General features: G+C 43.4%; 1 protein-coding gene across 7 annotated transcripts in view; it reads left to right on the forward strand.

Annotated features, from left to right (window-relative positions):
• SYNE2 (spectrin repeat containing nuclear envelope protein 2) overlaps nucleotides 1-27,543 on the forward strand; it is a 573,116-nt gene that overhangs the window by 141,775 nt on the left and 403,798 nt on the right. For all 7 annotated transcript variants that reach the window (XM_068254236.1, XM_068254237.1, XM_068254238.1 and 4 more), the window contains 9 exons: nucleotides 2,014-2,110; nucleotides 4,831-5,015; nucleotides 6,777-6,923; nucleotides 8,498-8,641; nucleotides 9,229-9,402; nucleotides 18,463-18,621; nucleotides 22,454-22,627; nucleotides 25,256-25,390; nucleotides 26,778-26,873. In XM_068254236.1, the coding sequence (XP_068110337.1) occupies nucleotides 2,014-2,110; nucleotides 4,831-5,015; nucleotides 6,777-6,923; nucleotides 8,498-8,641; nucleotides 9,229-9,402; nucleotides 18,463-18,621; nucleotides 22,454-22,627; nucleotides 25,256-25,390; nucleotides 26,778-26,873 (1,311 nt within the window). The remainder of the gene's footprint in view (nucleotides 1-2,013; nucleotides 2,111-4,830; nucleotides 5,016-6,776; nucleotides 6,924-8,497; nucleotides 8,642-9,228; nucleotides 9,403-18,462; nucleotides 18,622-22,453; nucleotides 22,628-25,255; nucleotides 25,391-26,777; nucleotides 26,874-27,543) is intronic.

Genomic DNA, 27,543 nt, shown 5'->3' on the forward strand with positions numbered 1-27,543 from the left:
AACCCATGTCGATCTCATCATGTCACACGTCACCTCGGGTATCCTTTAAAATAAATCAGACCCTAGAGCTCCTAGTGTCTGATTCTCGGATGCTAGGGGGAGAATCGCCAACTACAGAAGATGCATCCAGACTTGGAGAGCAGATGGAGCTACTCCTCTCTATCCGCTGTGCTAGTCTGCTGGGGGGGATGGGGGTTCAGAGGGTCGGGGGCAGGGGCGTTGCTAGCCCCAAAGATCAGTGGCACGTGCCACGGATCTATTCTGGGGTGCCACGGATGTCCCCCAGGCAGAGTCAGAGCTGTGGATCCTCTAGGGGGGCGAAATGGAAGCTGTGGTGCCTCAATGGTGGGCATGCTGGGAGCTCTGATGCATCAATGGACCAGCGTAGCCAGCACAGAAGCCAAGTCACACTATTCATGTTTACGTAGCACTGTCTGTGATATGCTGCACTTATGTATTTATTGTATTAATAGCCACTTTCCCCTCCACTACAGTATATCTACGTCAGCTGTTGCACCCTCCAAGCCACAGCGACGTAGATATACTGACCTGGCTGCAGCCCTGCTGTGCACGGTCGGGTGCTCTTTAGAGTGCACCCTCCGGCACTGTCAGCTGCAATACTAATTGGTGGAAGGGAACATGTTCCCTTTTGGCCAATTAGTCCACCCCCCTCCCATGAATGATCGCTGCAGTAGTGAACTGCAGCGATCCTTCATCTGTCCCCCTCGGCGCACAAATAGTTAATAAAAATGCACAAGCAAGCAGCCACACTCACCTACCTCGTTCCTGCGACGATCCTGAAGCCTGATCCTCCGATCACCGCGCTGAAGTCAGCCGCATATTGCCGGTAATCCGGGTCCCGGCTTGATGACGTCATCAAGCAGGGACCCGGGTTACTTGCAATATGCGGCTGACTGCAGAGCGGTGATCGGAGGATCAGGCTTCAGGATAGTCGCAGGACCGAGGTAAGTGAGTGTGGCTGCTTGCTTGCACATTTTTTTTAAACTATCTCTGCATGGAGGGGGCTGCCTGATGGGGGGGGGGGGGGGGCGGACATCTGGCTATAGATTCTTGGGGGGAGGGGAGGGAGATATGCAAAGGGGGGCATACATGTTTACTGGGGGACATATGAGTAACCAAGGTGAGGGGGGGTTTACAAATTTTGCGCATCTGGGCACCTGGGGGGGGGGGCATACCTTAATACTGGGGGCACATTTGGCTACTATAATGGGGGGGAGCGCTAATCCTGGGGGTACATCTGGCCATAATGGGGGTAATCCTGATCTGGGGACACATCTGGCTATAAAGAGGGGCACTATTCCTGAGGGTGCATCTGTCAATCTATTCTGGGGGTGGCAAACACAGGGCACTCATCTGGCTATGCTGGGGGGCTGATATTGGGGACACATCTGGCTATACTGGGGGGGGGGGGATGGGGTGATACTGGGGACACATCTGGATATCTATACTGGGGCGACTTTAACTGGTGGCACAGTTTTTATGTCAATTGCACTTTTCATTTTTAAACAGAAATTGGTCAAAATTGAGAAATAGTGAATGAATTTTTTTTATTTCCCCCCCCCCCCTTTTTCCCATTAACATGCATAGAGAGGAACATTTTACTTGGGACCAAATACCCCCAATGAAAGCTTAGTTTGTCTTGAAAAAAAAAAGATATATAGATCATTTATGTGGCACGAGTACAAATGAAGTTATTGGTGATTAAATAGGGACACTGCTAAAGCGTCAAAACTGCTCTGGTCAATAAGGGGAAAACAAGGTCTGGATGCGAAGTGGATAGAGAAGGGAGCTTCATCCAAAATTTGCTGGGCAGGCCTAATTAGACCAGTGTTAAGTTCATGTAAATTTGGCTCCACCCATGACCACACCCACATTTTGATGCGTGGCCCCACTCATTTTTCGGCTGAAGTGAAGTAAACTGAGATATTGTTTTTATCACGATTGCCCAGATGATCATCCTTCCCTAATTAAAGTTCTGTTTCTTCTTTGTAGGAATTCATAGATGAGAAGCAATTCATGGAGAATCTGGAAATAGCATTTCAAAAATTCAAAGAGCTTCATAGCCAGCTGCTGATCACAGAGGAGTATTGTAAGTAAAAACTTTACGCATAAAGTTTATTCTATGTTCCGGCTCAGACAGCAGAAGTCAGGAGTGCTGAGTGCATGTTTGGTTGATGTGGCTCTGTAAAATTCAAAGCTATAGGCTTGATAGACACCAGAGGCTCTGGATGCAAGCTTGGCTTCTGGGGCATAAAGAGATAATTTGCATATTCAGTAGTGGTGCATTGTGGGTAACCACAGATGTTTACTTTAAGCTGAACTATCGCAAATTCCTTTTATTTTTCTATTTGAAGAAGGCATACCACACTTAGCATTGCTTTTTAGTAGGAGGGCTTTTCAGTCTCTTTAAGTCCCCTACTACACCATCCTTGTGGTTTTGGGTCACCCGAGCTGCATAGTTACTGTGCTGAGTGAATATCCAAACTATATCACTACAGTGGCAAAATTAAAGTGATCAGTGGAGTCCAAGGACCTTCCGGAGCAGACAAAAAGAGAGACGGGGACACCAGGAGCCCCTAATGGTGTAGTATATCAAAGGTGTGGGTCTATCAAATACAACAATGTGCAGGGTACTCGCAAAGATGGGTTGCAAGACCGGAAACCACAGAGTATCAGCCAGTGAGCATCTTCGATTGTGCGGATCACACTCCAGAAAAAATGACAGGTGTAAGGGTTCAAAGAGCCAACAGACACAACCAGCCACCCAAAGCTTTGGGGGCTGGGCTGGATATCACTGGGAGGGAGGAGGTGCCTCAAGGTGTAATATGTATTGTGGGAGTCTCATCTCACTAATATTATAAATGTTAAAGTTTGGATGTGTGTTACTCAAGCACACAACAATGGCTGAATGGATTTGAATAAAATTTGGCACACACACATAGCACATTACCTGGAATAACATATAGGATACTTTTTATCCCCATAACCAAAAAGTGGGCGGAGACAAATACAAATTTCTCTGGGAAAATGTAAACTGCAGCCATTCTTACTGTTAATGGCAGGGTTCTCAAACTTTGCACAGTTGGTCACTGGGTGACTGGGATTACTATTCAGAAAAGTGGGTGGAGCCTACGAACGCCAATCAAAACTCACCTACTGATTTTCAAGGGAAATATTTATTTGCTGCCATTCTTGCACTGTTAATTGCACAAGCCTCAAACCTGGTACAGTTGGTCATTGGGTGACTGGGGTTTAAATTCAGAAAACGGGATGGAGCTAAAAACAGCCAATCAGATTTGTTTCATTTCAGTGCAAATTATTGATGCCAAAGACCGCAAAGCTCACAAACTAGGTCATTGAGTCATTGAGTACTTGTTTGTTAGGGTTAGAAAAAGTGGGCGGAGCCAACAGCCAAATACATACCCGGGCAACGCCAGGCCATCAGCTAGTATAAAAATATACAATATGGCTTACCTCTAAAAAGAAGGGGCTAACCCAAATTAAAATAATACTTTTCATTAGAGACCAAGATTAAAGTTTGTTTTCTTTTGCTTCAATGGACTTCTCACAGGTATGGAATATTAAACATAGAAAAAGTTGTTTCAAAGAAGACCTAAACACGCACAAGAAACACTAGCCGCGCTTTGATCCGATAATTTCAAAAAGAGCAAAAGTATAATTTGGTGACATGCAGCAATCTGAGGTTGAGAAGATTCATTGTAGAAGATTTATATTGATAATAATAAGCTTGTGCCTGTTAGCCTAACTACATGGAAATCAATGCTGTCCTGTTTCAGACCCCATTGTTGTTAAACTACACATAATGGGCTTAATTCACTAAACCATAACTCAAATATCACACCTTATCAAACATACCACACCTTATCAAAGTTAACACACCTTATCAGAGTAGCATAGAGAGCGCTACAAACTTATGCCTGCTAATTGGCAATGGCACTCGTCCTGCCCTAAGCCTCTGCGGGTTCGTAGCGTTCACTGCTACTCTGATAAGGCGTGTTAACTTTGATAAGGTGTGATATCTTTGATGAGGTGTGATATCTTAGATAAGCTGTGATATCTTGGATAAGGTGTGATATTTGAGTTATCACGGTTTAGTGAATTAAGCACAATGTGTGTAGACAGTATGGGTCATAATACTTACAGGTCGCACTGTTTGGATGGGCTCCCTTCCATTGTGCCATTCCGCCCCCCTGTTCATCAGTAAGTTTGTGTGGGTTTCCTCTAGGTATTCTGACTTTCTCCTTCTTTCCCACATGGGGTGATCATAAAAACGTAATGTCCAGGCTGAATATGAATAAGTCTTGTACTAAGAGCACTTTAGAGCACTTTAGGGCTGGTTCACACAGGTTTTATGCGCAATGTTTTTAGAAAGTGAAAAACATGATCGCCTGAAAGGGATCTACTGACATTCCTTTTCAGTGGACAGAAGCAGGCTTTGAATGACCGTGGTGGCAGTTGGCGTCATTTATGTAAATGTCATGGTAGATCCCGTCATCTTGCCTCGGACGCTACATGTAACGTCGGCTGTGTTGGCACTATTCCATGTCCATGGGGGCTCAAAACGTGACATGACGACAAAATGCCGACAACCGCTGCCCAACGCTTTTTTTGCTTGGTGGCAAAAAAGCAATTAGTCCCGGCTAAAAGATCCGATGTGCAGCCAGCCGCATGTGTGAACCAGACCTCGTTCTTTTTTTTCTTAATTGTTTTCTTTACTCTTATTTTGTGGAAAACGAATCCTTAGAGATATATAAATAAGTATATTCATGCTTTTTTTCTGTTATCCAGCCGATGATCCAGAAATCACCAAGCAGTATGAAATGATAGCATTAAAGTATGAAAAGTTTGTGGCATCGGCCCAGGATACAAGATCAGTGCTGGAGAATGTGGTGACCTGCTGGATCCAGTTTGAGAATAACGTTGGGCTTCTCACGGTCTGGCTGGATGAGCAGCAGAAGATGCACCCCGCTCATGTAAGTGTACTGGACTCAGGGCACAACTTGTGAATGATCGGGTATTGCTCAAGCAAGCTAAACAAGGTTATATCTCATTCAAGAGCAATCATATGGGTAGAAGCCACAAGTGTTTTTGACAAAGGTTTATATTTGAAAGAGGAGCGGAGGAGGAGACAAGATCTTCCTCACTCTCTTCCCCCCATTGCAGGGCACCCAGATCTGTTGTATTTACCTCGGGACACAATCACATATACATACAGTAAGTACTCTGGAGGTGAGGGTAGTTTACTTCCTCACAAAAGGCCCGAGAGGGCCACATACGGTGCATCATGGGAGCCTCCTTTAAACTTCCTGGCGTTATGATTATGTCCAGATTTAGTCTCTGATAGCAGTGCAATTTTTTACATGCTTTTAGAACCTAAAACTCATACCGTTAGACAGATCTGTGGCAGCCCTACACATTACGCACCTCCCATGGATCCAGCTCGGGGTTACCGCTCTGAGCTCTGGATTTTTGGCCCGAGCCTGACTCGGGATTATCGCTGAGGAAGTTACTAATAAGGTAACCTCCAGATGTCTGGTCCTCCCTTTACCCCAAATTTGACCCAATAATTATTTATAACAAAGTGTTAATTGTAAACATATCTTTTGAAATAAAAATGCTAATACATATTTTAGTTGATTTTTCTTTTACATTTTTTTTCCTGGACAATCTATGGACAACTCCTGGCATTTTTATTGCTTTCTGTGTTCCTATTGTGTCAATTTACCTCAACGGTCGGTTCACACGGACGCCTAAACGGCGTTATAGCTCATCGTTAAACTGCTGAATGGACAGCCGCTGGCACAATAGTTTACCGTCGTCGAGAAAATCCTATGCTTCATCTCGTTGTTTCCCATCTTGGATGCAACGCGTAGTGCTCAAGATTGGCAAACCACGGTTCTTCTGTGCCCACCTAAGGGGCTGCAAAAAGCATTTGACCGAATCCACTGTACCTAAAGCAAAATAGAAAAAATGACACCGAGGTCTATATTCAGTTAAAGCGGATCTGAGATGAAAAACTAACTACAGCAAGTAATTTGTCTATATACAGTATGTTATCTAAAGTTTAGATGGTTTACACAGAAAATCTAGCTGCAAACAGCTTCAACAGTATATGATTATTTCTTCCTGTGATCAAATTAGAGCAGCCATATTCCACTTATCATTGCACACAGGCAAGCTGCTCTGCATCTCCACCCCTCAGCCTGTGATGAATCCACTCCCCTCTCCTCCTCTCTCCACCCCCTTGCCTCTGAAATCTTGTGCATGCTTCAGCAAAAGCCTCCTTCTCCCCAGGCTGAGCTCCCAAGAGCACTTGCAGAATGGGACTCAGAATGCCTAGGCTCTGGAGGAACTGGGGAAATAATCATTTACATGCAATTAGGTAATAAATAAAATAAAAGCATTTGGGGGAAGAATGCCCAATAAACTATATGTAAGGTGCAAAAAAATAAAGGCAGCAAAAGTTTGTCTCAGATCCACTTTAATTGTTGTTAGTTAGACTACATACGTATAAAAATGTGTATGTACTGTATGAATAGCAAACATTCTGCTTTCCCATAAAAATCTGGGACCTGTATGATAAATGCTTTATTTTGTCAGTAGAATAGTTTAGAAATTATGTAAGTTACAGATAAGGAAATCCGTACAATGACAACGGTATCTGCTGTTTAAACAATGCTGCACCCTTATTGCATGCTTTCCAGACATGAGTAATATTGTGGTATACACTGCAGGTTCCCATGGAGATTCTCGCTAAATGGAAATCAGTGTGCAAGTCACTAAACCGGGACTGCCACTTCCTGATGGAGAGGACCAATGACAAGGCGACTTCCAAGCTATCCCACAGACTGAAGGCTCTCAACAGCCGATGGGCCAGATATGTATGTAGTACACTGTTGCTTTCTCTTAAAAGTGAAATCTGCATTTAGACTGGGGCATCTTTTCTAGTCTGAAGAACGCTACACCAGTCAGACGAGTTTAGCCATCCACTCGTTCAGATCCGTCTGCAAACTGAAAGAAACGTCCAGTGATTTTCTTCTAATTTAGTTTAATATTTCTTTATATGTTTTTTTAAATAATAAAAATGTTAAGTAGCACAAACAAATTAAACAAAAATGTAATTGTTATTTGGTTTGACTGGAAATCTGTGCCAGGTTACAGACAGACTATACCATTTTTTTGTTTGTTTAATGGATTAAATGCTAGATTTAATGAAAAAATTGAGGCTACGTTCACAGTGGGATGTTGCGTTGTGATGCAAGGTTAAAGAGGAACTCCAGTGAAAATAATGTTATAAAAAAGTGTATTTTTACAATAATTCTGTATAAATGATTTAGTCAGTGTTTGCCCATTGTAAAATCTTTCCTCTCCCTGATTTACATTCTAAAACTCATCACATGGTGACATTTTTACTGCTGGAAGGTGATGTCACTGGAAGGAGATGCTGCTTGCATTTTTGGCAGTTGTAAACAGCTGTTATGTCCCACAATGCAACAAGGCTCCCACAGTGTGATGTCAGCACCATGGTCCTGACACACTGTGGGTGGGATTTCACCACAATATCAGCAATACAGAGCCCCCTGATGATCCGTTAGAGAAAAGGAAAAGATTTCTCATGTAAAAGGGGGTATCAGCTACTGATTGGGATGTAGTTCAATTCTTGGTTATGGTTTATTTTTAAAGTCGCAATACAGCATTACAACGAACTCACAAAAAAAGGTGGTAAAGCACATTAATGCTGCACTACTTTTGCATACAGTACATACAGTGTAGCATGCAGGCAACGAAAAGTATGCTTCCCTGTATCTGCTAATATCTACGTTTAGAGGTAACGCATTGCAGCATTGTGTTACCATAACGCTACATTCACAATGCAACTTTAACGTCGCACTGTGAATGTCGCATAGGGTTAACATTGCAGTGCGGTAACCTGCGTTATAATGACTTAATAACGCAGGACAATAATGTCCCCCTGTGAACCTAGCCTCAGGCAGGGATCACACTTGTGCATTTGTGTGGAACCAGGTGACTTCCAAATTCAAAAGAAAAATAAGGACCAAGTTACATTTACCAGCATTACTGTAGAGACTGTAACCGACAGTAATGCCAACGAGCAATGGCTAGTGCGTAGCATGAAAATAATCTAAAATAATCTACCCATCTCTCTAGGTGCACCGTCCACCACCCACCTCATCCATATCCATATTTATAGAGATAATGCAGGGTTTTGAGAAGAATTTGTATTTTACACAAGGGAGGGTACAAAAAGGAAATTTTACTTTCTGCTTTGTGCAGAGTACTGAATCACAGAAACAGATGAGAACAAGTTTCCTACTACTGTAGAGTACTATAGCAACTGGAAACAGAACTGAAAAATAATTGTAAATGACATTCAGTTACAATAGCTTGTATTGAATTTTCTAATAAAATGAACTTGCTCTGTAAATCCTTCTAGCTGAAGCTGCACGAGGAGCAGAAAAGAGTTGGGAATGGCGGTGAAGCCCATGAGGACCTGACTGATGGCCGACAGGAAGGAAGTTCCAGCAAACAGTCAGACATTACAGCTCAGGCTTTGAGGACACATGTCCAGACAGTACAGGTCAGACACTCTTTTCCTCCACATTACATACAATAGTTTTTTTTTAATTATTTGTTTTGAAAAAGGAACTGTCGCGAAAATCTTAAAATGAAAAACACATACAAATAAGAAGTACATTTCTCCCAGAGTAAAATGAGCCATAAATTACTTTTCTCCTATGTTGCTGTCACTTACAGTAAGTAGTAGAAATCTACCTTCATTTATAATACCGGTCCCAGATTTTTATGGGAAAGCAGAATTTCCCATGAATTCACAGTTAAAACGTATCAGTTTTTCCGCATTCAGTGTAAACCACTGTCATTGTGAACGGCTCAAAACTTCACTTCTACAGATTTCTTGGTAGACAGACCCAGTGGATTCCTCTTCCAACAGTGGCGGAATCTTGTTATTAACTGGAAAAGGGGCCCTTTCGACCTCTTTACCAGTTCATGGGGAAAACCGAAGAAAGAGATGGAAAAAGTTCAAGACAAAATTGCTACAGTAGTGTTAATGCAAGTGGGAAACTGGCCAGCTAAGCAAATCTGATATGTCTTGCCAGCATTAGTTACCATTCAGCTGCTTAATGACGTTTGGTTATTGTGTTACAGTGGAGCGCGGAGACAGAAGAGGCATTGCAAGCCTGCTTAGATCTTCTCAGTCGTCTAGAAAAGATGGAAAAACTGACCGATTCAGCAAACAACTGGGCTGAAGGTGCAGAACAGGTCCTCACCGCCGTTCTTCCAGCGGAGGCAGTATCAGAGTCTGTGATTGGTGCAATTCAGGTAATAAGAAGGATGTTGTGGTGTCAGGGGTTCTGATACAAGCAGCGCTCCCTACAAGTGATCTAAAGGAAAGTCCCATAGCTGTAAAATATTGCTGTGAACATATGCTACAAGCCCCACCCCTTCAAGGAATGTTGCTCTGACTCCACAATGCCATCTCAGAAGTTATTTCCTTGTTGCTTCTTGCCATTCCCTCACCCTGGTGTCCTCTGTCCACATGCTTCCAGAAAGATTGTGCCACAATTCTCCCCTTACTTGTAATGTATTCGCTGGAACGGGTTACATTTACACACGCCTTTCCACATGTAGGCACATCTAGGCACCTCCCCTTGATGCCCTTCATGGCCTGGGGATCATCTCACAAGGGTCATAATACAAGCGTGGTCATCAGGATCTTCACACTCATAACAAGTATAGTCACCAAAGCCCCTGATCTGGAGTATAGTCCCCTGTATCAGAGAAAGGGAAGGTTAGTAGTTGGGGGTCCCTCACAGCTCTGGGCCCTCTGCAATCACAGGAGCTGCTCCCCTCTAGTTATACCCCTGAGCTAAAGTGAATCTGAGATAAACTTTTACTCCTTGCAAAGTTGTGTTCCTTTCATATAGTTTATAGGGCATTCCTCAAGCCAAATACTCTTTTTTTTAATTTTGTTTTAATACCCTAATTCCCTATAAACTAAACAAGCCTCGCCCACAGCTCCTCTTGTGCCTTGGCACTCTTAGAGCAATGTAGCAAGGGCTTATGGGAGCTCAGTCTGGGCAGGAGGAGGACTTGTTACTAGCCATAGATTTCAGAGGCAGTGGGGAGGAGGAGAAGGGATTGATCTGAGGGCTGGAGATGCAGATCAACTTGCCTGTGTAATGTGACAAACAGAACATGGCTGCTGTCATTGTATCACAGGAAGAAATAATCATATACAGTTGAAGCTGTTGCAGCTAGATTTTAGATAAGATATATAGACAAGTTACTGGTTATAGTTAGTTTTTCACCTCGGATCCGCTTTAAAGGAATATGTTCCAGTAATGGGAAACTACTGCATCACAAAGGACAACTGGGGATTGGGGTAGCTAAATCTCATGTAGGATGCATATTCAGTATACCATATATAATGTATATGGCATTAAATATACATTTTAATTTGAAATTCCAAGTTGATTCAGAAAAAAGCAATCCCTTCATTTCAGTTCAATAAATTGAATGGATTCATTACATATATCTGGACACACAATTCCCCCAGTTCCTCCATAGCCCCTCCATCATGATCCCAACATTCTGTCAGGTTCGGAGTGTTTCCTTTTTTTGCCCACCAGTCGTTTAGCTCAGGTGTGGAACATAATACCTCCTGCTTTAGACTGCTATTTACTAGTGATGGTCAAGTAGGTGCAAATAACTTCGAGTTAATGCAAATGTATGCAAATTTTTATGAAGCTTGAAAATGAACCAATCGAATTTTACCTCAGCAGGATCTGATTGGTTCATTTTCAAGTTGCATAAATTTGCATCAACTCAAAGTTATTTGCATCTACTTGGCCATCACTACTGTTTACACTGCAGGAAAAGGAAATACCTGGATTGTTAGAAGAGAAGCAAAGTTTGTACTTATGGTTCGAATGAAAAACAATAATAAAATTGAACTGCAAAAACGTGTGTAGTAGTGATACATATTTATAGCATGTGTTTAGCTAATTTGGATTTTCACTTTAAAGAGGAACTGTAGTGAAAATAACATAATGAATAATATTGCTTATTGGTTAACTGTATTCATTTATAAATTATTCTTCCCTCTTCTGATTTACTTTCTGAAATGTATTATACAGGTGGCAACATCTTTAGTACTGACAAGTGATCTCTGAGGAATGTTCACTTGCTGACAGTTCTGAAGCCAGTACAATAACATTGCTGGTCTCCCAGAATGCTCTGGGGTGGAGAATCCCACATAATAATTGTCCATTTACAAATTACTGTTAAGTTCTCAAAGTACAGTTTTTCTGCTCTGAAAGCTGCCATTGCAGTTTCTTTCGTAGCTGCTGTATTTATATATAATAGTGTATCCAGTGAGAATTTGTCTTCTGTGTACACTTTCTGCTTGTGTTAACTTCTTAGGGACTGACGCAGTACAAATCTACGTCGGGCGGGTGGCGCTGCGGTTCTGACCGGACGTAAACTCTACGTCCCATTCACCGCGCGCCCCCGCCCGTTCCCGCCGCTCTTCCCCCGCCGCAATGTGCTGCCCTGCCGCCTCTATGACAGCAGAGCACTGTGAGCCGGGTGTTAAGCTTGGGGGTGTAATCTCCACAGTCAGCATACAACACATAAGCTGACGTGAAGGAGGTACACACACCAGCACAAGGGATCAGGATATCCCCAGTTTAGTGGAGGAGAGGACTGACTCCAATAGGAGATTGTGGTGCACAGAGCCGGTGCAGATCTGAACAGCCGCAAACACTTTCGTAATAACGTCTCAGCGCAAGTAGCGCTGAGCGCATAAACCAGGACTGAGGAGATCAGGACAGGTAGACAGAATGAACGCTTGCTAGCTAGCGATTACTTAGCGACAGCAAGCGTCCAAAACCAGACAGACTGGAATGAGGCAGCCAATGCGTTGCGGCGATGGCGTGCCTCACAAAGACAGGACAGGAGAGACAGGAAATAGCAGGATCGAGATAGATGAACGTAACACAGATAAATATACAATAAGTATGTTTTCCTAGCGTATTACAATTACAGCTATCAATGAAACTATTCGTAACGTCTGACTAACATATGTATATATTGGCAATGAACCGATATATGACATAAGCAGGAACTCTGACTAAGACTGAAGTAATACAGGGAACAGGACTCAGAAGGATTCGCTATCTCTTCGCAGAGATGAACGCAATCCACAAACAGGACCAGGAACAGGATTCAGAAGGATTCGTTATCTCTTCGCAGAGATGAACGCAATCCACAAACAGGACCAGGAACAGGATAACTAGCTCAGCACGGGTGTTCACGATACGCGCAAACTACCAAAACGTGCTGGAAAACTGACTAACTGAACACAGGAAATAAACAGTTCGTGTACGTATATATCAGCGACACTGATATATTAACGTAACACGAATACAAGGAAAATAACAAAATGCGCAAGTATGCGTATATATTGGCGATGAACCAATATATGACACAAGACAAGCAAGTAGCAACTTCTAGAACAAGAGCAGAACTAGGAGGACTCGCTGACCCCTTCGCAGGAGTCAGCGCAGTCCACACGGACCAGGAACGAGGTGGGGCACGAGCAGAGTAACAGATAGAGTCTGAAACTATGATAGCCCATGAGGCATTGCAGGAAGCAGTTCTTTATACTGAGGTCATCCAATGGGAGCAGACCTGCAGATTCCCACACAAGTGAATGGTAATTAATCACAGGCTGATAGCAGGAAAAGGCAGACAATGATATGCAGCCTGCAGGAAAGGGACCGCCCCTCCACTGCAGCAGACAATGTTTGTTTACACAAAAGCATATTAAACTGTCATTAACTTCAGAGCGACTGCAGATGGAATCAGCGACTAGTTTAAGTGCAAACCAAACTATGCAAGCAAATGCATGTAATGACATTAGAACTGCTTGGTTTGCAATACCACTGCAGTCAGCAGAAAACGCTGCAGAAGCGATCATAACAGTACCCCCTCCCTTAAACGCGGCCTCTGGACGCCTATGAAAACTGACATATTTCTCCTGAACCACCCAAACCAAAAAATCAGAAGTGGGAAATCCAGCAAACTGATCTGACTGAAAATTCATGAAGGTCGGATCCGTCCGACAAAACCAAATTCCCGAATCAGTCTCACCAAAACTAGACCAATTGGAACCAGAACCTACCGAACCATGCCCGTCAGCACTACAAGCCTCAGTGTGATACCCATCAGAACCACGACTTCCAGAGAAAAGCCCCCAGAAACTCTCTGAGCGATACCCACCGCCTTCTCGGGACTGTCCAAAAATGCCAAAGCCTTTACAATGCCCACCGGAACTGTCCCCACCAACACAAAACCCACCGTTGAACCAGTCCAAGGTACCAGGACAAGTTTCCTCAGAGATCTCCCAGAACACTTGGAAGCTCCAAAGAGATCCCCACAGGTCAGAACGCCCCTTAGGTTCACATGGAGAACCATCAAGAACCCCTATGGAACCCAGGGCAACTCTAGAGTCAGGGTCACAAGGACAAACATCAAGATCAGGGTTTTTAGGGACCAGAACCATCTCCGGGCATGCAGGCCAACCGGCAACATCAGAACATGTCTCCACTAGGGAAGCGTGTGAGCACGCCAACACAGACACACTTGGGCATTCTGGCATACGAAGCACATCTGGGCACACTGGCACAAGAGAGACTTCTGGGCATGTCAAGGAACTGCAAACCTCAAAGTCAGTCAAGGTAGGACCGAAACCAGGACTGGGCAAAAAAAAATCATCATGACTAGACTTCACAGTTACTGGATTGTCACTAAAAAATGCAGGATTAGACTTAGATGTCTCTGATTCCAGCAAAGTTATTAACAAATCATGTTCAGGGGCATTTACAAGACAGGACAAATCTTCTGATGTATGCACCGAACTAGACAGGGTTCCCATAACTTCTTCTGGACTAGACAGAGACTCATCAAATACACTGGATTGGAGCTCATGAAGGGCTGCAAAACAAGTCAGTAGTGCAGCAATCCCCACTGAACTAGGCAAAACTGAGTAACTCACTGGACAGGAAGGGGACTCAGGAACTTCTGCCACACCGGCCAGAGAACCAGAATTTTCCAGGATACAGGGCTGGGTTTCAGAAACACTCATTAACCCGGACTGAAATTCTGAGATTTCTATTATTTTTTCCAGCGAGTCAGAATTATCCATGTTACAGGGCAAGACTTTTGAAACATTCAGAGGACAGGGCTGGAGTTCCTCGGCTGTTACAACACTGGAGAGGGACTCAACAACATTGGTTAAATCAGACTGTGTACAGGGCAAGGTATCTGACACACTTGCTGACGAGGACAATATTTCAATGGCTTCTGCTTCGCTGGGCAGAAATTCATCAAGTTTTATTAGAGCAGACTGTAATTCCAAAACAGCTGCTAGACAAGTGAATATTACTGTAACACCAACTGAGGTAAGCAGTGCCTCAGACTGTTCTGCTAGAGGGTTTGAAGTATCCCAAGTACTGGGTGAAGCATAAGACTCTGTGACCACAGCTTCACTGGACAGGATCACCGAACAGTCCACACTGCAGGGCAAAACCATGGAAGCACCTGCTGGACAGCATAATGATTCTGTGACCTGAGTTTCATTGGAGAGATCTACTGCACAATTCATGGTACAGGGCAAGTTCACTGGAACATTTTCTGAACACGGTAATAATTCTGCGATTTCGGACTCACATAGCAGACGCTGTGAGTTATTCATGAGACTAGAGTGAGATGTAGAAACAGGAAGATCAAAACACAATGTTTGCGCATCTAAATCACCATTCAATTGTGAAATTGGAAAATTCAGATGTTGGGGTTCTGAGATTTCTGGACAGGATTGCTGGGACTCAGAAACTGATGTAGTGCATCTATTGGCATCTGCTGGATCAGACAGGAGTTGAACTTTATTAACACAGGTAATTTCTGCAGAAGTATTTGCAGAGACAGGCAAGATTTTTCTGGTGTCTGTTTCACTGAACAAAGACTCATGAGTACTGGCTAAGCTGGACTCAGAAGTCAGCAGGACCTCTGGGTCCTCTGCTGAGAAATTTGTGCATGGCAAGATTAAGGAAGTATTAGTAATTTCTGTCTTACTGGGAAGTAACACTGAGTTATCCATGGTACAGGGTGGAATTACAGGAACTTCAATTTCACACAAAAGGAGCTCTGAATCACTCGCTGAATCAGCCAAAGGTGCTGAAGCAGGCGAGTCCTCAGGAACTGAGGAAGTGGAACAATCTCCACTAGACAGTGTGTCTTCCCTGGTATCAACTGATTGAATCGCATAAAAATCGTCCAGAATCATTCTCCACACATCGATCAATGGAGCCACAAAGTCATACCCACACACACCGGTTTTTATTAGGTTATAGGCAGACTTAATGCATGCATTCAATACTAATTCACTCTTTGCACTGTAAAACTGACAAAATGAACTTGCATCTTTCTTCCATTCATAGACCAGGGCTTCCATCTCTCCTTTCTCAAATGGAGGATCCCATGCATATTTAACAGCTGAGCATTCCGGCTGATCATAGTTTGCAAATGTGTTAGTGGCAGAAACATACATTGGGTTATTTAGCAGGTGATTGGCCGATTTCTTATTCCTAAGGATCTCCAATACCTGTAGCAAGTATTGAACTGTAGTGTATGCAAATTTCCCTTGCTGCACGAATAAATTGATCTGTTCAATACTCTGTAATATATCTTCATAATCATATTCAGATAATTCATTTAAACAAGAACTTTTATTTTCCCTGGCTAGCAATGAAAGTTCATTAGTAGTTTCATAGGTCCATTTGACTCCCCTGAATGGTGACTGAATTTCATTATCTACTACTGGCGGAGTCTCATTACAGATCTGATGCGCAGTCGCCAAGGGCAACGACTCCGCTGATTGTAACGCTTTTCTTTTGGAGCGTTTACGTTTGGCTTTAGACCCTGCTGCCTTAGCAGAAGAAAAGTTATCAGAACAATTATCTGCTTGCTGATTATTTTTGTAGGCAGTAGAAGGAGCAGCTGATTGACAAGCTGCCAGGAGCTTATCAAAAGGGCTAGGCAAATCGGTTTTGCGCAGCCAGTTATGGATCACAAACGCTAGAAATTCCAGTGGTCTTTCTTTTAAATTGGTATGATCCAAGACATCGTAGGCCCACTGAAACAATCTTCCCTTAAATAAAACATAAACTAGCTGGGGGGCCCACGTTGAAACAGGAGTAGCCTGGAGCTCAGGATTGGCCAGGAACCTGGCACATTCAGAAAAAAACTCATTTTCTGTTTCAGAATTGAGCTTCTCAAATTTCTTAAAGGAACAGGAACCATAACAAACAGTGTCATTTTTGCTGGGAACCCCCCCCACAATGGGGATTGGTAATGGGGCTATCATAATGTTAAGCTTGGGGGTGTAATCTCCACAGTCAGCATACAACACATAAGCTGACGTGAAGGAGGTACACACACCAGCACAAGGGATCAGGATATCCCCAGTTTAGTGGAGGAGAGGACTGACTCCAATAGGAGATTGTGGTGCACAGAGCCGGTGCAGATCTGAACAGCCGCAAACACTTTCGTAATAACGTCTCAGCGCAAGTAGCGCTGAGCGCATAAACCAGGACTGAGGAGATCAGGACAGGTAGACAGAATGAACGCTTGCTAGCTAGCGATTACTTAGCGACAGCAAGCGTCCAAAACCAGACAGACTGGAATGAGGCAGCCAATGCGTTGCGGCGATGGCGTGCCTCACAAAGACAGGACAGGAGAGACAGGAAATAGCAGGATCGAGATAGATGAACGTAACACAGATAAATATACAATAAGTATGTTTTCCTAGCGTATTACAATTACAGCTATCAATGAAACTATTCGTAACGTCTGACTAACATATGTATATATTGGCAATGAACCGATATATGACATAAGCAGGAACTCTGACTAAGACTGAAGTAATACAGGGAACAGGACTCAGAAGGATTCGCTATCTCTTCGCAGAGATGAACGCAATCCACAAACAGGACCAGGAACAGGATTCAGAAGGATTCGTTATCTCTTCGCAGAGATGAACGCAATCCACAAACAGGACCAGGAACAGGATAACTAGCTCAGCACGGGTGTTCACGATACGCGCAAACTACCAAAACGTGCTGGAAAACTGACTAACTGAACACAGGAAATAAACAGTTCGTGTACGTATATATCAGCGACACTGATATATTAACGTAACACGAATACAAGGAAAATAACAAAATGCGCAAGTATGCGTATATATTGGCGATGAACCAATATATGACACAAGACAAGCAAGTAGCAACTTCTAGAACAAGAGCAGAACTAGGAGGACTCGCTGACCCCTTCGCAGGAGTCAGCGCAGTCCACACGGACCAGGAACGAGGTGGGGCACGAGCAGAGTAACAGATAGAGTCTGAAACTATGATAGCCCATGAGGCATTGCAGGAAGCAGTTCTTTATACTGAGGTCATCCAATGGGAGCAGACCTGCAGATTCCCACACAAGTGAATGGTAATTAATCACAGGCTGATAGCAGGAAAAGGCAGACAATGATATGCAGCCTGCAGGAAAGGGACCGCCCCTCCACTGCAGCAGACAATGTTTGTTTACACAAAAGCATATTAAACTGTCATTAACTTCAGAGCGACTGCAGATGGAATCAGCAACTAGTTTAAGTGCAAACCAAACTATGCAAGCAAATGCATGTAATGACATTAGAACTGCTTGGTTTGCAATACCACTGCAGTCAGCAGAAAACGCTGCAGAAGCGATCATAACACCGGGCAGGAGCCGTTTTCATTGGCTCCTGGCCCTGTCATTACTGTAAGCCAATCCCATTGGCTTACATTGAGTGACAGGGTCAGGAGCCAATAAAAGCAGGTCCTGACCGGCGCATAGCGCTCTGAGCAGCCTGCGGCAGGGACAGAGCGGCGTGACCGGTGGGAACAACGGATTATTGCGGCAATTCGTCAGTATGCGGCGTTTTAGCAAACCAGCAGCCTCTGGTCCTTAAGGGGGCAGAGGCTGCTGGTACCGAAGTGGGTAAGCTTACTAATAGTGGCTGATAAGGAAACATAAACAAGATAATGTAATCGCTTCCTTAATTTCGGATTAGGAGCTAAGCTTCCCAGTGAAGAAAAAAGTGCTGTGTTTGAATACTGTTCTCCTACCAATTATTTTTCTGGTAGTAGGTTTTATGCTGTAAATATTCTTTTAGAGCAAAGAAGAAATGCTGAGTTTCATACCACTTTAAGAAATGTCCATTGCAAATTTGTTAACATCGGCAGGAGTTCTCCTTTAGGCATGCTTTATTTTTCACAATTGTTATCTCTCCAGGATTTCTACGAGGATGGGATTTCTCACCAAGAGCAGCTCGCAGAAGCACAGAGGAATGTTCAAGCTGTTAGTCAATTTATTCTCAGCCATGAAGACATACAGCATCTCAGTGCAGATGGCCTGAAGAGAAATATCGCCCGAGCTCAAGAGAAAACTCAGGTACTTTTTAATTAAATCAAGTTCCACTCAATGCTTTTATGTGCTTGACAATAAAAAAAAGCTAATTGAAAAACTGTAAAACTGTAATAAAACAATAAAAAGTGAAGATGCTCTGAGCAGTATTGATGCTAGCGGTCCAGTAACTGCAAGAACAGATGATTCACAGCATGGTTACCGAGAGTGGATATGTATCACCTTTAATATGGCTTTCCAAATTTAGAGGTGTTTCCCTAATTACAGTACTGTGTACAGGACAGGCATGTTCTCTTTATACCGATATATATGTAATTATGGATATTCCCTAAACAGTTTATTAGGCAAAACTGCTGTCAGTGGATATCAAGTCCATACATTCCCATATTTTGGTGCAAACACCTGGTCAGTGTGCCAAGCGTGACAGGAAATCAGAGTAACTATGCTAGAGATGGTTCAGACAGGTAGATGCTGCATTTTCAGCGGGCAATGAAAACATCTTTTGAAAGTGATTACGGTAACTGCAGTTTGATTCAAATGAATGGAAGCTGTTTTTAAACAATGGGGATAGCTGTCCGCCTAAATGTTGTGGTAGATCCCCGGGGAGGGGGTCAAAATGTGATGCCACGATGAAAAGTCAGCAACTGATGCCAGACACTTCTCTGCTCGGTAGGAGAAAAGCATTTAGCGTCCGCTAAACAAGCTGCTGACTACCAACCCGCAGAAGCCAGCTTTAACTTGTCCTTAGATGGTATACAAAATGTGGTCCTCTGTACTTATGTACTCAGCAATAAGCTGTACAATAACAACATTTATCATCACTATCAGTATTTGTGATCTACCATGTGTCCCCAAAAGTAGGACATCCCCTTAAAATAAGGCCTATCGCATATTTCGAGCATAAAATAAAAAAATAAGCCCTAGTGGCTTTGGAAGTCCCGTCCCGTCTGTCTGCCCCCGCCCCCCTTCCCCCACCGCCACTTTACCTCCTCATGACCGCCTCCTCCATAAAAACGCATCCCCACTCTCTACTGCCCGACATACCGGTAATTCAAGCGCAGATCAGCAGTAAACTGCCGATTTCCCCACCGCTGCTTTATCCTCTGCTGGCCCCGTTCTACATTGCCAGCCGGCATAATTCAAACTGCTGATCAGCGGTAAACTGCAGAGGATAAAACAGCGGAGGGGGAATCAGCAGTTTACTGCTAATCTGCGCTTGAATTACTGGTATGTCGGGCAGTGGAGAGCGGGGATGCGTTTTATGGAGGAGGGGGTCATGAGGAGGTAAAGTGGCGGTGGGAGGATGGGGATCTTGCTGCCCTAAAATATATAAGACTTCCCCAAAAATAAGACCTAGCACATCTTTTGAGGGACAAAATAATATAAGACCGTGTCTTATTTTCGGAGAAACACAGTAACAGATAACATGCACTACACGTGTGTTCTGGTCTTCACTAACCCCCCACCTCCCCTTAATATCGACGGCCAGGGGGGGGTGTAGCTATCTCACACACGTGGAGTGGTAACTCGGTTATTTGCAGCTGTCTAGGTGAGTAAGCAAACAAACGAGTAGCACCCCGATACTGCCCTCATATAGGAGTTAATGTCCAAACTTAGCAAGCCAGAACCATCAACAAGTCCAATATAATTAGCAAATTGTAATAATGGGAGTGCTCTTCCCAGATGCGTTCCATCAGTCAAAGTCTCTTATATATGTGGATAAGCGCTCAGACTTGCTTGCACAACTATTACACATAAAGGAGGAGATGAATGTAAAGCCCCCCCCCCCCCCCTTCGGGGAAAGACTCACCAGATGTTTGCGCCTCCGGGGTATTGGCCACCCCGCAGCCTCACTGGCAATCCACCAACTGATGCTCCAGGTCTCTTCCAGCCGTGTCTTCTCTCCTCCTCCTCCACCTTCTCAAACGGGCCCTGAAGGCCGCAACATCTGGTGAGTCTTTTCCCGAAGGGGGGGCTTTCCATTCATCTCCTCCTTTATGTGTAATAGTTGTGCAAGCAAGTCTGAGCGCTTATCCACATACTGTATATAAGTGTCTAGGTGGGTAACCAAAAGTGAAAGGATGGCTATGAACCAGGTATACAATTGTCTCTGAAGCCAGACCCGTAACTCAAGAACAAAATGAAACCAGCTAGACCAGGCTGCGAAAAGTAGACTGCGGGAAACATAAGGGTGCAAATATATATAGTAACATGGACCTGAGTGACCTGAAAAATACCTCAAAGTAACTCTGTAATGACTAACCTACAGAAAATCCCAAAGCTTTTTCCTGAATATAAGTTTTATACACTCTGTGGGTTTTGGCCCAAAATGTACTATGGGTACAATAGACAGGACATGCCCACTAGTTACCCTAGCAAGCCTCAGCATTATCTATGCAAATTATATAACTGTAATGGCGTTGATTTGTGGGTATTTTCTGAAATGATCGTTTTAACTGTGCTTATGCGTTTCTTAATGTAATGGCTATGACACAGCCGCACACTTTTCCTTTGCACCGTATTTTGCATTGGTTGTACAACTGCTATTTCAAGCTTTGCTCAATTTTTCTTTCAGTGCTGTTTGCTGTTCATATTTCCAAAAATATAAAGAATCTTTACACAAAACAAAACAAAACTATAAAATGCCATTGCAGGAAAAAACACAAAAACACATGTACAATCATTGAAAAAAAAGAGCACAACAAACTCATTAAACTGTACCCGAGATGATATGTGATGAGATAAACATTTGTATGTACAGTACAAAACATTAATAACCGGGCTGTTTTGCTTGTTTTATTTTGCTGCCTGGAGTTAATTTCTGGGCATGGAAGTGACAGCTTCTGTCTTGTTGGTAGCTTGTCGGTAATATAGTACACATCACTGATAAGCAAATTGCAGCCATAAAAGTTTTCCTGGCAGAATACAACTTCTGAAGGCAGGGAGAGATAAAATGCATGAACTATTGGCCTTTTTCTAATTCTGGGACACTTAATAGGCTGCCACTGATTAGAGACAGTAAAACATTCAACCTACTTTGTGAATGTTTAAATATACAAGAAATCCCTGGGATACTTGCAAAAGTCTTTTTTGGGAGTAGGAGGATAAATATAATTCTTTATCTCATTTTTTTCACCTTGGAAACAGCCTGCAGACTGCTAAAAGGAAGGGAGTTTACACTTGTTTCTCTTTGAACATTTTCTAATTTAATTAAAATATGTTGCAAGTATAATGATAAATACATAGTATGGATACAGAGGCGCCAGAAGAATAAAAAGATCTCAAATGTTTAAAAATGAGGAGTTAGTGGTGGACTTGCCTCCTCCGGGCAGATGCAAGAAATTGCCGATTAATTTTCAGCAAAACAATTAAGTTACATGCTCCATTAAAATACTTTTTAGTGGAGTATGTAAGTTAATTGTTTTGCTGAAAATTGATTGGCGTTTTCTTGTGTCTGCCCGGAGGAGGTAAGTCCACCGCCTGTATCCATACTACGTTATACATATCCACCCGTGGAGGAGGGGTGTTACCCCTTTTTTCCTTGATCTACGGAGAATGCTGAGTGGGGGCAGGTTTAATCTCCCCACCTGCCTCCACAGTGGTTGCCTATGCAGTAACCCTGCCTTGTGAGTATACTGCACATACTCTTTCCACACACCTTTATTTACCAGTGCATACTACACTATATTGGGCTCTCGGTTGTCCCTTTTTTTGTTTATTTGATAAATATGTCGCAGATGGGCTCACATCTGGCGCAGTCAGCAGCAACCAGATGAACCATTACAAATACTTTGATAGATAAGTCTCCGAGTCTCTTGCAGTCTTTATTGATAGTGACAGTTGAGGTTTTCTCTTTCAGGAGTTGGTGTCGCGGTTAGGGTTTGTTCTGCACCCTCCAGAGCAGCCTTTACTTGAAGAAGACATTAAAAAGAATTTTGAGAGGTCAAAGCTTGACTTGGAAGCCTATATAACAAGTGCCATGACTCTGCTGGCACAGCGAGTGAACCCTGAGGAGTTCATATCACAGTATGAGGTCAGTTACTGCAGTCCCTCCATCTTTTCTGTTTTACTAGTATTTATGATCTTAGAATGAATTCCAAGCTGGGTTTAGAGGTGATATCTTAACTGCATTAAAGAACTGCCTACATTTCAACAAGCGCATTACATGCACAAAGCCAAGGAGAAAACAGGATTTTTTAAGATGTTAAAGGAAATGTGTAGTAAATGTCTGTAATGTGTATTTTATTGCCTAAAGTGAAAAGACCACTTTGTGGAGAAAACAGCAGTTCCTTCTTTCCATTGTCACAATTTTGAATAACAGCTAAACAGAAGCTTGTGCCCACTATTTGTAGCCACAGTTTACATAGCGGGGGCCTCTAGCTATAGTGCCCATGGCAGCGCTTAAAATTCCACAGCTCACAATATTTTTTGTTCACAAGCAGCGCAAATATCGGCTGTTTTGCAGAGGGAGTGGTATTGGGAGCAGTTAAAGAGGAACTTCAGCCTAAACAAACATACTGTCATTAAGTTACATTAGTTATGTTAATTAAAATAAATAGGTAATATAATCTCTTACCCACCCTGTTTTAAAAGAACAGGTAAATGTTTGTAATTTCATGAGGGCAGCCATCTTTTTGGTTGAATGGAGGTGACGGGGAGCATGAGACACAGTTCCAACTGTCGTGTGTCCTGATCACCCCTCCCAGTTGCTAAGCATTAAGAACAACAACATCAGTAATCCCATCATGCTTTGCACTGCATCAGGAGAAAAGTTTTCTTTGATGGGGCGGAGCTTAGCTTCTGTGCAGCTAAAAATTAGGCTTTGATAAGAAAAACAAAGTTCTGATGCTGTGAAACTGTTAAAGAAACACCAAGTCTTTCAGTGCTGCTGTGTAGATTTTTAGTCTGGAGGTTCACTTTAAGGTTACGTGTGGGTGTTTTTTTTTTGTTTTTTTAAGAAAAACCTTTGACTTTTCAATTAAAAATGTAAATTTATTTTGGGAGGTGAAGCCTCTGGATCCTAATGAGGCTTCCCCGTCCCTCTGTTCCAGTGCTGTCAGCCCCCAAGAAATAAACAGTAACAACTATCTACACCGCTGCGCGTGGCAGAGATAGCCGAGCCCGATTGGGCCTTCTCTACTGCGCAGACATGAAGTGACATTTAGTTTTGTGACCCTTGTGAGATGGACCCCAAGGCCATAAGGGGCACCAAGGTGAGGCAAGGGAAGGGGTGTGAACATTGGGTGGGGGGATATGAAAGTTTCGCTGGGAGGCTGAACGTAGTTACGCCACTGTCCCCGCAGAACATTTTTTGTGCTTGTCACTGTACTCATTGGCACTGGAGAAGAGGTGCTTCCAGATTCCAGCATATGTGAAGGCCTACAATTTGTAAAATTAACTGTAAAAGAAAGCTAGCCAGTGCACTATGCATTGATTGCTTAAACTACAGAGCAGCACACACAGGGCCAGATCCAATTCACCTTTTCACCTACGTTTTTTTCCTAGGAGATAATTTTCATCTTCTGTTTAAAATTACTTTTTAGCCTTCTGCCATTGAAAAAGTACCAAAAAGTAGGTGAAAAAGTATCATCAAATGTATTTTAAATATCTTCTTTATTTATAAGATGTTAAATATCACCTAGGACACTCCAAGAGAAGAGACCCAGCACCGTCTTCAAGTGTATTATAAGCTCTTTTATTTATTTAAAGCATCAAAAAGACAAAAAGGGCAAGTCTGTGTGACGTTTCGAGAGGAGACTCCTCTCTTTCTCAAGCTGACAAGCCCTCTGAATACATGAAACACAATCAGCCTTAAATAGTCCTTGCTCCACTAGGGAGCCAATCAAAATGGTCTATTTAAGGCTGATTGTGTTTCATGTATTCAGAGGGCTTGTCAGCTTGAGAAAGAGAGGAGTCTCCTCTCGAAACGTCGCACAGACTTGCCCTTTTTGTCTTTTTGATGCTTTAAATAAATAAAAGAGCTTATAATACACTTGAAGACGGTGCTGGGTCTCTTCTCTTGGAGTTCCTGCTTGCTGTTCCTGGAGACAGAGGGACAACGACCAATAGCACGTCGCATCTAGATGGTTGGGTGCTGCCTGTAACTACTTGTCCACTAATATCACCTAGGACAGTGATGGCTAACCTTGGCACTCCAGCTGTGGTGGAACTACATGTCCCATGAGGCATTGCAATAATCTGACAGCTCTAAGCATAACTCGGTGAGGCAGAAGCATGATGGGATTTGCAGTTTTGTCACAGCTGGAGTGCCAAGGTTAGCCATCACTGACCTAGGAGAAACCTTAGGAGAAAAAGTTAATTGGAACTGGCCCATTGTGTTAAACCACCTACTGATGGTGCAATTTTCAGCAAAGAATTGCCCAAGCGATCAGATAAATGCGATTGGATTGGCAGAAAATAAATCTTGCTGATGTCCCAAATCAACTGTGTGAATGGTTCTAACGGTGATCGTTTGACAAAAATCCGTTGTGATGGATAGGGGGTACACATTGGTTCGTTGATGGTGAAATAATAGATGTATTACGACATGTTTTTTCTGATCGCATTTATCTGATCACTCGAGTGACTCTTCACTGAGAATTGGACCATTAGTGGGCCTGTTAATAGGTAAATGTTAAAGTGGTTTTGTTTGACTTTGTAGGAAACTCTGGGCAAATTCAGCAGCCAAAACCTTGAGAAATTCTTGAAAGCAGCAGAACAAGTGAAGAGCATTTCATCGTCTAAGGAGAAGGTGGTAGTGGAGAAAGTTAGCGCTGATCTCCGCGGAAGGTGGAAGGTGAGAAGCTGCTTCTTTTCATTCATGGCATCATTTTTTATTTTTTTTTTGCTACTCATTTGTGTAGTGAAGCTGGATAGTGCTCTTTCCAGCGTGGCTAGGCTGGAATCCAGTTGTCTATATGTCCCATATCACTGCCAGAACTACTCTGTAACAGCTACTGCTGTCTTATCAGATCATTCTGTGGCTCCTACAGCCAGCTGTGACCTCCCATCACACTTTTCTCCCTCTTTTCATACTTTTCTTCCTCTCCTTGCGCTTTACTTTTTCTCCAGGGGTGCTGGTAAGGTTTTTGTGGCCTCAAGCGGCACATAATTTGAGGCCCCTTCTTCCATTATAATAGGTAGCCAAAGGCCCCTCTCCCACATAGGTGGTCCTCCAGTATAGGTAGGTAGCCAGAGATGCACCCCACCCCCAGTATAGGTAGCTCAGGTGTCCCCACTGTATAGGTAGCCACCCCTATATAGGTAGCCAAGGTGTCCCCCAGTATAGATAGCTACCCACCCAGTAAAGGTAGCCAAGGCACCCCCCATCCCCCCCAGCATTGTTAGCCACTCCCTAGTATAGGTACCCAAAGGAGACAGCGGTGGCCATAAAAGTTACTGACAGGGCAGCTTGGCAGGCCCCTCCTGTGGGTGAGTTCCCAAGTAGCCGCTTAGTTTGCCTGTGCCTAGCTGCACCCCTGTTTCTCTCTTCAGTCTGTTCACCCCTTACATGCACTTTGTTCCCTCTACTCATACTTCTCATACTTTGCTCGCTTTCCTCGTACTTTGCCCCTTTCCTTGCGTTTTACTCCCTCTCCTTGCGCTTTGCTCCTTCTCCTTGCACTTTGCTCCCTCTATTCACACTTTTCCCCCTCTCCTTGCACTTTGCTCCCTCTCCTCGCACTTTTCTCCCTCTCCTTGCACTTTGCTCCCTCTTCTCACACTTTGCTCCCTCTCTTCACACTTTTCCCCCTCTCCTCACATTTTACTTCCTCTCCTTGCATTTTACTCCCTCTCCTCGCACTCCTCTCCCTCTCCTTGCACGTTGCCTCCTCTCCTTGTACTTTTCTTCCTCTCCTCATACTTTGCTCTCCTTGCACTTTTCCTCCTCTCCTTGTACTTTGCTCTCTCTGCTTGCACTTTGCCTCCTCTCCTTGTACTTTGCTCTTTCTGCTTGCACTTTGCTCCCTCTCCTGATACTTTGCTCTCTATGCTTGCACTTTGCTTCCTCACCTGGCACTTTGCTCCCTCTCCTTATACTTTGCTCTCTATGCTTGCACTTTGCTCCCTCTCCTGGCACTTTGTGCCCTTTCCTCACTTTACCTTCCTTCTTCTCCACACATTTTGCTCTATATCTTTTGAACTTGTTCCTAGGATGTTTGCTTTTATTTCTTCCTTCCCAGATTGTCCATGATGAACTAGAGTCTTACGTCAGTGGATTAAAACTGCGCATCGGAAAGAAAACATCTGATGATCAGCCACTGAAAACTGAAAAGCAGGTGTGTGTAAATGGTGTGTGTAATAGTGTAATGGTTAAGGGCTCTGACACAGGCGACCTGGGTTCGAATCTCGGCTCTGCCTGTTCAGTAAGCCAGCACCTATTCAGTAGGAGACCTTGGGCAAGACTCCCTAACGCTGCTACTGCCTATAGAGTGCATCCTAGTGGCTGCAGCTCTGGTGCTTTGAGTCCGTCAGGAGAAAAGCGCAATATAAATGTTCTGTGTTTGTGTCTTGTAAAGAGAATAGAGGTAATGGTGCTGAGTATATACAGGAACAATTATATATTTATATAGGAGGGAAAAGTAGATACAACTCATTACAAACTGTTTAAAACAACAATGTGGTGGCTTACCTCAAAGATGGACTGTGGATAACAGAAAACTATAAATATGTATTAAACACTTTTTAAACAACGCGTTTCACAAGTATGTGCCGTTTCTTCAGGTCAATGCAGTATTTGAGGCCATGCTGAGATGGGCCAGGAGCCCCTTTGGTTTATTAGGTTCAAACAGGCATTCTACCAAAGAGAAAGAATGGCAGAAAGATGTACAATTTGAGTAGTATTTTTCTGACTTAAACCTCAAAAACAAATCTCATTTGGCATCTGAATTATAACTTGTAAATCACTGACTGGTTTCTTGCAGCTTCAGTGATCTTCGAAACTTATTT

The sequence above is a fragment of the Hyperolius riggenbachi genome, chromosome 9 (genome assembly GCF_040937935.1).
Source record: "Hyperolius riggenbachi isolate aHypRig1 chromosome 9, aHypRig1.pri, whole genome shotgun sequence".
Taxonomy (NCBI): Eukaryota; Metazoa; Chordata; class Amphibia; order Anura; family Hyperoliidae; genus Hyperolius; species Hyperolius riggenbachi.